The following is an 11,924-nucleotide window of genomic DNA, read 5'->3' on the forward strand; positions in this document are numbered from 1 at the left end:
TTTAAAGTGTTAACAATTCAGGGGCATTTAGCACATTCACAATGTTGCACAACCATGACCTCTGTCTAGTTCCAAAACGTGTTCATCATCTCCAAAACAAGCCCCATACTCATTAAGCAGTCCCTAGACAACCACGACTCTGCTTTCTGTCTCTATGGATTTACCCATTCTAGATGTTTCCTATAAACAGAATCCTAAAACATGTGACCTTTTGTGTCTGGCTTCCTTCACTTAACATAATGGCTTTGAGGTTCATCCGTGTTGTGGCATGTGTCAATATTTCATTCCTTTTTTCTGGCTGAATAATATTCCCTTTTTTCTGCCACACTTTTGTTTATCCATTCATCAGTTGAGGGGCATTTCGGCTGTTTCCATCTTGTGGCTATCGTGAATAGTGCTGCTATAAACATTCATAGACAGTGTTTGTTTAAACACGTGTTTTCACTTCTTTTGGAAATATACCTCAGAGTGGACAAACTAGCTGGGAAAGTAGCTTTAAGTCTCAGAGCTGGGGTTCATGAATAAGGCATTTGGGAATCCACTGGAGTTATGGGTTCCCAAGTAGAGACATAAAACTTCATGCTTCTGTTCCTTCTGGAGGGCAAATTCAGTGCCTTTTGTCTGATTCTCAAAGGGGCATTAATGCAATAAAGGTTAAGATCCACTGGCCTAAAACACTGAACATATTTCCGTTATTATTACTGACTGTGCACGTCAAAGATCCAGATAAACGAATCCAAATTTTACTCAGTGTGTTACAACTTAATTTTAGTGATGAGTGTTCAATGGATTCTAAGATGCAATTTTCTCACTTCATCTGGGAGGTCAGGACGAGGCTTAAAGCAATAGTGTGTAATAATAACTGCCACCAGGTGGCGCTCATGATTCGCCGTGTGCACAAACGTGGGGCGTAAGAGTATCAGGGTTTGCAGAATGCCAGGCAGCACCCTGGGAGATCACTCGGTATGCAGTGGGAGAACACTCCTAACCCATGGGAACGAATTGGTTGTGAGAAGGCGGTGCAAGAGGTGGGGAATAATTAAGCAGTGTTCTCTAAGCAGGGGTCAAAAGCAGGCAGAGGTCGGACGTGGTAATCCCAGTACTTTGGGAGGCCGAGGTGGGAGGATTGCTTAAGGCCAGGAGTAGAGACCAGCCTGGGCAACATAGCGAGATCCCCATCTCTACAAAAGTAAAAAAATTTAGCCGGGCATGGTGGCGTGTACTTGTGGTTCCAGCCACTCGGGAGGCTGAAGTGGGAGGATTGCTTGAGCCCAGGAGATTGAGGCTGCAGTGAGTCATGATCATGCCACTGCATTCCAGCCTGTGCAACAGAGCAAGATCCTGTTTCCAAACAAACAAACAAACAAAAACACACAAACAAACAAATAAACAAAAACCAGGCTGGTTCACAGGGCTGGGACTAGGGCAAGGCGAGAGGCGTCTAGGGCGAGAAGTGTACGGAGACTCTTTTTTACAGGCTGTTCTATGGGACACTTGGTCACCTCCTTACATTTTTCGCCTCAGGCACCTCTCTTGCCTCAACCTCGTCCCAGCCCTGCCTCAATGTAACTGCAAGCCCCTCGTATCAAAGACTTTAGTTCGTTATGGACATTCCTACTGAATTCTGCATCCCTGATGCTTTAATGGGACAGGAGCAATATATACATATATAGATATATGTACACATATGTATGTATATGTATACATATACATGTATGTATGTAAATGTATATATATTTTAGTACAGAATGACATTCAACAGGAGCAATATTGAGTGGAAAAATAGGATGTTGAAGACCTGGAGTAAAAAATGATTCTACAGCTGGGTGTGGTGGCTCATACCTGCAATCCCAGCTACTCAGAGGCAGAGGAGGGAGGATCGCTGAGGTCAGGAGTTCTAGGCCAGCCTGGGCAACATAGCAAGACCCTGTCTCTACAAAAAAATTTAGTAATAATTTAGAAAATCAAAAGTGCCAGACTTTGAAGGTAGGGAACTTTTAAATACACTGGAACCAGTTTATTTTGCTTGCATTTTGTTTGTTTGTTTGAGACAGAGTCTCAGTCTATTACTCAGGCTGGAGTGTAGTAGCATGATCACAGCTCATTGCAACCTCTGTCTCCTGGGCTCAAGTGATCCTCCCACCATAGCCTCCCAAGTAGCTGGGACTACAGGCACATGTCACCACATCAGGTTAATTTTTGTATTATTATTATTATTATTATTATTTTGTAGAAATGGTTTCACCATGTTACCCCAGGTTGGTCTTGAACTCCTGGGCTCAAGCAATCCTCCCACCTCAGCTTCCCAAAATGCTGGGATTACAGGTGTGAGCCACTGCGCCTGGGCTGCTTATATTTTCATTTCAACATTTTCATAATTGTGATATATGATAAAAAGCTTAACGCTTAAAGACCTTTTTATTTATTTATTTATTTTTATTTTTAGGTAGAATCTCACTGTGTCATTCCAGGCTGGAGTGCAGTGGTGTGATCTCAGCTCACTGCAACCTCTGCCGCCCGTTCAAGTGATTCTCCTGCCTCAGCCTCCCGAGTAGCTGGAACTTTAGGCATGCACCACTATGCCAAGCTAATTTTTTTTTTTTTAGTAGAGATGGGGTTTCACCATGTTGGCCAGGCTGGTCTTGAACTCCTGATCTCAAGTGATCCGCCTGCCTCGGCCTCCCAAAGTGTTGGGATTACAGGCGTGAGCCACTGTGCCTGGCCAAAAGCTCCTTTATTAAGTAAAAATAAAAATTCTAAGCCAGGAGAAGACATTGTGTCATAGTGTAATTGGCGGCATTTTGATTTTTCTTTTTTAGTGGTGCAAAAAGTAATGGTGACATCTTAGATTTAATGAAGTACAGTATATCAGCTTTTTAATATTTTAAAATTTAATTTTTTTGAGATGGAGTCTTGCTATGTCCAGGCTGGAGTGCAATGGCATGATCAAGGCTCACTGCAACCTTGACCTCCTAGGCTCAGGTGATCCTCCCATCTCAGCCTCCCGAGTAGCTGGGCTACAGGTGTGTGCCCAACTACTTTTTTTTTTTTTTAATAGAGATGGGGGTCTCACTATGTTCCCTAGGCTGGTCTCGAACTCCTAGTCCAACTTTTTAGAGCAAGTTCAGAACTCCTGTGAGCCAATCCTGACATCTCCAGGCCCCGTGGACCCTGTGTGGTGAGTAGGTTTCTTTACCTTTACACACGGGCAGGGGCCCGTTCCAGTGGGATGGCTGTCCCAGGATGCAGCGGATGGTCACTTCGCCCATGAGCTCAAAGCCTTCGTAGCACATGAAAGTGAGGGACTCTCCTGGCAGGTAGAGTCGCTTGTACAGGATTTGGTATCCATTTTCAGGCAGCCCTGGGTTGTCACATGCCAGGGACTCCTCCGCTGAAATGCAAGCCAGAAGGAGCTCTGATGAGATGATGCAAATCTTTGGGGAGTCCTGCTCAGAATCTGCGTGATCTAGCTTTGGTAAGCCTCTCCAGCATCCTCTGTCTGCATCACCACCTCGCGTCAGATTGTTTTCTATTTCTCAGGCTTTCCTTTCTGTCTTTCACTTCTGGGCACAGACTACATATGGGCAAGGTAGAATGAAGTTGGCTGTGGAATCAAGGTTAAAATACGAGTTCTGGCCGGGCGCGGTGGCTCAAGCCTGTAATCCTAGCACTTTGGGAGGCCGAGACGGGTGGATCACGAGGTCAGCAGATCGAGACCATCCTGGCTAACACGGTGAAACCCCGTCTCTACTAAAAAATACAAAAAACTAGCCGTGCGAGGTGGCAGGCGCCTGTAGTCCCAGCTACTCGGGAGGCTGAGGCAGGAGAATGGCGTGAACCCGGGAGGCGGAGCTTGCAGTGAGCCGAGATCCGGCCGCTGCACTCCAGCCTGGGCGACAGAGCGAGACTCCGTCTCAAAGAAAAAAAAAAAAACGAGTTCTGTTACTTATTAGCTGTGTGATCGCCAGCAAGTGGCATAACCTTTCTGATCCTTAGTTTCCCCATTAGCATAATGATGATCAAAGTATTATCTATCTTATAGGCATTTGGAGGACTAAAATAGATAAATAAAGAAATGCTTAAGATGTTTTTGGCATGTCATAGGTGCTTAGTAAATGACGGACGGTGAGGGTGTTTAATTATGAAGTCTTCTCCTTGCTTTTCACCTGACACCTAACCTGTGCATCCATCATGACTAGGTCTTGTCTTTCAACACTCAGTCTTCATTTCTCCTTCTCCAGGAAGCCTTCCTTGATGCCTCTTACCATCAACTGAGTCGTCAGTCTTCTTAGTTTTTCCAGCACTGCATGCACTGTATTGTACTGAATTATTTATCTGTTTCTCTCACTGGAGATGAGCCTGTTAGAGCAAGCTTGAAACTCAGGGCCTGGGATTTAGTAGGAATGCAATAAATGGCCCCAACTATTAAAAATAAGCCCACACTGCCATCTGGTGACTACTCTCTTCAGCTGCAGACACAAAGCCCCCGGTAGCCTAAGACACCCAGGCTGGAGTGCAGTGGTGCAACCCCGGCTCACTGCAGCGTCAACCTCCCAGGGTCAAGCAATTCCCCTGCTTAAGCCTTCTGAGTAGCTGGGACTAAGGGCGTGTCCGGCCACACTTGGCTTTTTTTTTTTTTTTTAGTAGAGACAGCGCCTTGCTATGCCTCCCAAACTGGTCTCAAACTCCTGGGCTCAAGCAATCCTCCTGCCTCAGCCACCCAAGATGCTGGGACCACAGTATTTATTGGAGAGTTAAACCTGCAGGTTTAACCCATTTCAGGCCCCAAGTGAAATCTAGTCCTTTTTCAGCACCTGGATGGAATGGACAGCTAGCAAATTGCTTCACACACGGGACTACAAATCCTAAAACATTATAAACTTTATTATTTAAAAAATTTTAAATTGTAGTAAAATCCACATAACATAAAACTGACCATCTTAACCATTTTAACTGCACGGTCCAGTAGGTTAGTGTACTTTTACATTCTTGGGCAACTTATGTCCAGAACTCTTTTCATCTTGCGAATCTTACACTCTATATGCATTAAAGAACTTATCCCTAGTCCCTAGTATCCCCCCCCATTCTACTTTCTGTCTCTATGAAGTTGACAGCTCTAGTTATCGCATGTAAGTGGAATCAAATGGTATTTGCCTTCTGTGACTGGCTTCTTTCACTTAGCGTAATGTCCTCAAATTTCATCTAGGTTGTAAGATGTGTCAACAATTTTCTTCCTTTTCAAGGCTGACTAATATTCCATTGTAGGCAGGTGCCACATTTTGTTTTTTGTTCATCCATCCATGGACACTTGGGTAGCTTCCCCTTTTGGCAACTCTGAGCAATACTGCTATGAACATGGGTGTACATGTTAAGCTATGCCCAGATTTCTGACCCACAGAAACTGTCAGATAGTAAACATGTGTTGTTTGAAGCATCTTATTTTGCAAGATGAATCTCAAGCATCCCTTCAAGACCCAGACTGCTACCCAAAGGCAGGGGAGAACTCTGTCTTATCACCATCATAACTTCAGAATCTTTTCTGGCACCTCTTTCTCAGGCTTAAAACTCATATTATGCTCATACCCAGTACAATGCCTGGTTCACAGAAAGCATTCCTTTATTTACTCAAATAATGTTTATTGAGCAATTACTATGTGCCAACAACATAAGTAGTACTGAGGACAGAGAAGTGAATAAAACAGATATAATCCCTGATCCTATGGTACTTGTGGTTCAAGGCACACAGTACAATATAGGTCCCAGCTAGAACCCTTTTCTCTGTGAACATGACTTACATCTGGGCTCTACTTAGCTTGAGCAATGTCAACTAAAACAATAGTTACCGAGCTTTCACAAATTAGGAGATTTCAAATAATAACTTAGATTTCTGGATTCTTCTGAAACATTAGAAGATTGGGCAATGCTGTGTTCACATAGTTACATGGCAATGACTGGCTGGAGTTGAGAACTGGCTTTCCCTGTTAGACCAGGAGTATTCTTTACTTTGGCCCCAATCTCTGCCACTCCCTATTGCCTGGCCTTGTAGGCATTTAAATGTATCACTTTTCCCATGAAAAGATCAATGAATCAATTGATGAGTATGCTTTAGTCACAGTAATCACCACACATGAAGAATCAGGGCTTTGATCTCCTCCAGTGGGTGGATGGGTAGGAATCTGGCTTCTACTCTTGAGGTTGAAGGGTTTTCCTTTATACGTCAATAGCAGTCTTCACTGGAGCTTATGAACTGTTTCCTTCCCACCCTTGAAATCTAGCCCAGAAGTCAGCCTGTGGAAAGAGACTTTCCAGGTCACTGTGCAGCTGGAGTTGCGTCTTGGATGACACCATAGATAGCTCTGGCGAGCACCCATGTATTTATTCAGAAAATATCTCATGAGTGCTTACTTCATGCCCAGCAATGCGTCCAGCAATGGGGTAAGGAGGTGAATCAGACACCATTCCTGCCCTCTAAAGCTCATGGTCTGCATGCTCTAAGGGGCCAAGCAAATGTGTAAATGGACAATGTAATAAAAAATGGCAGGTGCCATAGAAGAGAGAAACTCAGAAGACCCTGGCTGGCTGGAGAAGACCGCTAATGCAGCCAAGGGAAGGGGCTGTTGGAATAGTTGAGCGAGAGAGGCAGAGATGCTGAATGTACTTCCCTTTCCACAAGATTCCCAGAGATGAGGCAATAAGTGGTTCAGCTGACACTTGGCCAAGGCTAATCCTTCCACTAATTGAAGGTTATTTGTATACTTGAAGTTTACCCCCTGGCATTCCAGAGCAGGATGGATATGCAGCCAATGCTTCTGTGTCTGAGCCCAGAGTCAAATCACAAAGCCTTGCTTAAATCAATCACGGGGCTCCCTCCAAGGCAGCACTCTATTATGTGTTTATGGACGAGACCTAAAAGGGCTGGCAAGGGATCATTAACCCTGCAGAGCGTGCCTTGGGGATGGGCTGTAGGAAGGGAGAATTTTATTTTTATTTTCACAGCCTGTGCTTTGTTGTAATTTTTTTTTTTTTAATGCAGGGTGGGTCTGCATTATTTTACAATAAACATAGATGGTATAATGAATGTTTATACATTATAAACCCAGTGCCATTCATGTTCTAATGATTCCTCTGAAAATATCCTTAGGAAGTCTTTGGTCCTCAACCCAGCTGAGCTCACTGCTGCATCCTTGGCAGCCTGGTACAGGATAGGAGCCCAATAAATGTTTCTTGAAAGACCTCACATCGTTTCATTTAAAGGCAAATTGCAGAGTAGAAGCACTTGGGCTCAAGTGTCCAAGGGCTCAGGATTCAGATCCTAGTTGTACGTCTGTGAGCACAACTGACCTCTCTGAACCTCAATTTCCTCATCTTGAAAATGGGCCATCTCATGGCATTGTTATGAGAATTAAATAAGCTCATGCACATGAGATGGGCAGCATATAGTGAGCACCCAATACACACTGATTATTTTTATGACTTTTATAACTCTTGTCATATTTTCATACCAATTGTACTGTTGTTTACTTAATATGTATATATACACATATATATGTGTGTGTATATATATATATATATGGAGAGAGAGAGAAAAAGAGAGAGATGGAGTCTCACTCTGTCACTCAAGATGTAGTGCAGTGGCATGATCTCAGCTCACTGCAACCTCAGCCTTCTGGGTCCAAGCGATTTTCCTGCCTCTGCCTCCTGAGTAGCTGGGACTACAGTCGTGTGCCACCACGCCTAGCTATTTTTTTTTTTTTTTTTTGTATTTTTAGTAGAGACGAGGTTCCACCATTTTGGCCAGGCTGGTCTCGAACTCCTGACCTCAAGTGATCCATCCACCACAGCCTCCCAAAGTGCTGGGATTACAGGCGTGAGCCACCACACCTGTCCTCTTTAATATATTTTTGTAAATTTCTATTGACTTGTTTTTCTATTTAGATTGCACTATATAATTTAGCCTCACTCTAAATAATAATAGTCATAATCAGAGGCTTCCCATGTCAGTTTTAATTTTTCTAATTTTCTAAGCCAAACGACTCACAAAAAGTTCATCTGGACACTGTTTAAAGCCGCGTTTGAGTACTCCCGTAATGTATCTAATACTCCTACTCCTCGGGAAATGCAGCCCGGTGCACTACACTTTATAGTTTTTGAACTCCTAGAGTCCAGAATACACTCTCCGGTTTTTTTGTTTTTGTTTTTTTTAGACTGTAGACTCTGTTCCTCCAACATTCCATCCCTGTGCTAGGAGCTGGGTATGAAGTAGTGAATTAGAGAATCATGGTTTCTGTTCTCCCAGAACTCAGTCGAGTGGGGAACAGAGAACAGTTATCGGGTCATTGCAACCCAGTGTGATCCCAATTGTGCTGGGGAAAGCGCAGAGGAGAAGCCTCACTTTCCCTCCCCCTGGTGGGGGAGGCTTTTTCTTGTTGACATTGGTGGCTCCTTTCAGAGAACACAAATCCCTATTGTATTACCTGCAGTGCAGCAAAATGACCAGCAGGTGGCAGTGGCAACACAAAAGAATTCCCCCATGAACCTTTCCCTGGAAATTTTCTTTGATAAATTAACAGATTAATTAATACCACACATATTTATTGGACACCTTCTGTGTGCCAGGCATTGTATGCGCCGGGCATACAATGATGAGCAAGGTGAACATGGTCCCTGCCTTCAAGTAACTTAACACTAATTCAATCCTCTATATATTCCACAAGTATCTCCCGGTACCAAACCTGTGTTAAACACTGTCCTCGCCCTGGGGAGGTAGAAGGTGGATAAAGTATAAATCATTAGACCTGGATTTGTAAAGGAGGATATTGACAGCTGATCTAGGAGCAGGACCCCCAGGCTAAGTTGCTAGAGTGGCCTTGGGTTATCCTGTGCCCTGGCTCTGCCCCCTATGGTATTTTAATTTAATTAATCACCCAGAGGATTCTTTTTAAAACTCTTCAGGCGATTTTAAAGTTTGGCAAGGGCTCAGAACCACTGCTTTGGTGTCCTGGCATGGTTAACATATTAACTCATCATTTAATTAATTTCCAAAATATTTGCACAACCATTCTGTATTAGATGATTTGCATATATTATTTCTAATCCTCCCGCAAAGTCCTTGAAGGTAATAACATTCATGACCAAAACAGCCAACATTTACAATATTTACTGAGTGCATTCTCTGAGCCAGATTCCATTCTGAGTGTTTTATATCTATGAACTCATTTAGTTATCACAACAACCCTAAGACACAGATGTTATATCTTCATTCCTAATTCATTTTATTTTTGTTTTTGAGACAGGGTCTCACTCTTTCACCCAGGCTGGAGTGCAGTGGCATGAACACAGCTCATTTCAGCCTTGACCTCCCTCTCAAGTGATCCTCCCACCTTAGCCTCCCGAGTAGCTGGGACCACTGGTGTGCACCACCATGCCTGGCTAATTTAAAATTTGTTTATGAAGACAGGGTCCTGAGGACCCTGAGGTTACCCAGGCTGGTCTTGAACTCCTGGCCTCAAGTGATCCTCCTGTCTCGTTCTTTCAAGGTGCTGAGATTACGGGCATGAGCCATCATGCCTGGTCATCATCCCCATTTTATATCCAAGGCAAATGGAGCACAGAACTGTTGGGTAACAAGTCAAAGGTCACAGGCTAATCAGTGGTATAAATAAGATTCAAATCCAGGTGGTCCAAATCCGGTCTTAACCACTGCACCATGCAACCATTTTACAGATGAGAAAACTGAGGCTCAGGTGGAACTCACTGGTGAAAATTCCCCTCAAGCAGGAAGTGGCTGAGCTGCGAATTGAGCTGAGGATTCTCTAGCTTTCAAGTCAGCTTGATTCGATTTTGACCCAGTCCTCAGTAAGAGTTTGAAAACAATGTCAATGTCATATGGAATTTTTCCCCAGCAGGAACCAGCTCTTGGAAGGCATTTGTGTGTATCTTCAGTGCCTAGAAGATGGCAGAAGAGTGAAAGGAATAGGAGCTTGAATTTGAAACTGGAGGCCTGTGTCTGCTGCACCACCTTGAGTGAGTTGCTTATGTCTCCGGACCCCATTTTTCCTGCCCATAAACAGGCTGGATCTTAGCTGAGACATGTTGTCACACTTTGAAATAAGATCATCTAAGGCAGGTTTTCTCAACTTAGGGTTTACATTTGGAATGGATAATTCTTTGTGGTGGGGGCTGTCCTGGGCACTGGAGGATATTGAACAGCATCCCAGACCCTGATCTGCTAGAAGCCGGTAGCACCCCTCTTCCTTGACAAGTTGTGATAACTCATAATTTCTCTAGAAATTGTATTGACACATGTCCCCTGGGAAGCAAAATTGCCTCTGGTTGAAAACCACTGGTCAAATGTTTTAAACAACTCGGGTTGCAACTGGTGTAACTCCAGCCGTTCTCTCCCAGGAATGCAAATGAATTGGACCGATGGCCTTATAGATCTAATCACAAACCTACCCTCACTTCTATTTTCTTTTTCCGTTTTCCTCTCTCTTTAACAATAGGAGAAAATGTACATTTCTGGAGCACATTTGAACAAAATGCTCGAAAGCAATCCCCTAGTAATAGTTACAAATGGTTTGCAATATACCCTACAAGTAGTGGAGCTTTGAAACAGTGGTGATTAGCAGCCAATGTTAATTGAAGACTTGCTATGTGCCAGGCACACCATTCATTAAAAGCCTTTATATTTATGATTGTCTTGTTCGTGTTTCAATCTCTCTGATGAGAAAGCTGGCTTGTATAAAGTCTTGGTGCTTGTAAGAGGCAGGGCTGGGGTACAAACCTAGACGTGCTGGTTTTGAGTGCTGTCCATGTAATGGTTCTGCTCTAACAAAAGGCCCTTCTTTTACCCAAATCTCCTAGGTTATCACGGATTTCTCTGAGAGACCGCTTTCCCAGAGACAGAGATTTCTAAATGAGGACAGGCACTCAGCTAACACTGGACATGCTGGTCAAGATGTGGCCACAGGAGACGGCTCAACAGCGGAAGCTCCTACCGTGACCACAGTCTGGCCACAGCACCTGTGGGCTCTGTCCGGGCTGGGAAATCCCTACGTCTCGTATCCCAGGTGTTCTGGGCTCAGGGCTGGGATGAACGGGGGCCTTCCCGGGGAACTGCTGTCTTTTAAGCGAGCTAAGTGACTCCTGGAGAGCCACCCATAAAACCCTCGCTGGATTTGTCAGATTCTCGTTACTTTTGGTGGTGTGGTTTATGTCTCTGGGATGGGTACCTCAGGAGTCATCCACCACGTCCCTACCAAAGAGGGGAAGTTGCAGCAAAGCGGAGGTGTGAGAAAGACCACATTCGTTTTGCTAACAATATCAGCAACAGTAGCAGTAACATCGTTTATTGAGCCTCCTGGGCCTGGGGGATTCAAGGATCAACTGGAGTCAATCCTAGCAAATGAGTTATGTGTTTGATTCTATATATTTAAAAAAATGTTTTCCCTTTCTTACTCTAGGGAATGTGATTCTACAAATATATAAACCGATCATTTCAATAAACTGCAGCAGCTGTGGTGACAGATGTCACTGTAGGTTCCATGGGAATTCTGAGGAGAGAAACACAACCCAGCCTAGGGAATCAGGGAGGACTTCCTGGAGGAGGTGATGTTGACGATTCCTTCATAGACCTGTCTCTCCACCCTCCTTTCCAAACAGGCCCCAGGTTCCATGAGAATGTGGGTCATATCTATTTATACTTTACTGTTTTTTCCAGGGGCTAGTGCCAGGGTTCCCAAACTGTGCACCAGCGTGACCCAGGATGCCACCAGGAACTCACAGGGGTGCTGTGGGAGTTTAAAAAAGTTCTGAGGGCCGGACGTGGTGGCTCACACCTGTAATCCCAGCACTTTGGGAGGCCGAGGTGGATGGATCACAAGGTCAGGAGATCAAGCCCATCCTGGCTAACACGGTGAAACCCC

At 44.3% G+C, this 11,924-nt stretch overlaps 1 protein-coding gene across 1 annotated transcript in view; it reads right to left on the reverse strand.

Moving 5' to 3' along the window:
* SEZ6L (seizure related 6 homolog (mouse)-like) overlaps positions 1–11,924 on the reverse strand; it is a 117,267-nt gene that overhangs the window by 21,429 nt on the left and 83,914 nt on the right. Inside the window, exon 12 of the mRNA XM_011934853.1 lies at positions 3,197–3,391. Within this exon, the coding sequence (XP_011790243.1) occupies positions 3,197–3,391 (195 nt within the window). The remainder of the gene's footprint in view (positions 1–3,196; positions 3,392–11,924) is intronic.

The sequence above is a fragment of the Colobus angolensis genome, unplaced genomic scaffold (assembly GCF_000951035.1).
Source record: "Colobus angolensis palliatus isolate OR3802 unplaced genomic scaffold, Cang.pa_1.0 Scaffold139, whole genome shotgun sequence".
In the NCBI taxonomy this organism is placed as follows: Eukaryota; Metazoa; Chordata; class Mammalia; order Primates; family Cercopithecidae; genus Colobus; species Colobus angolensis.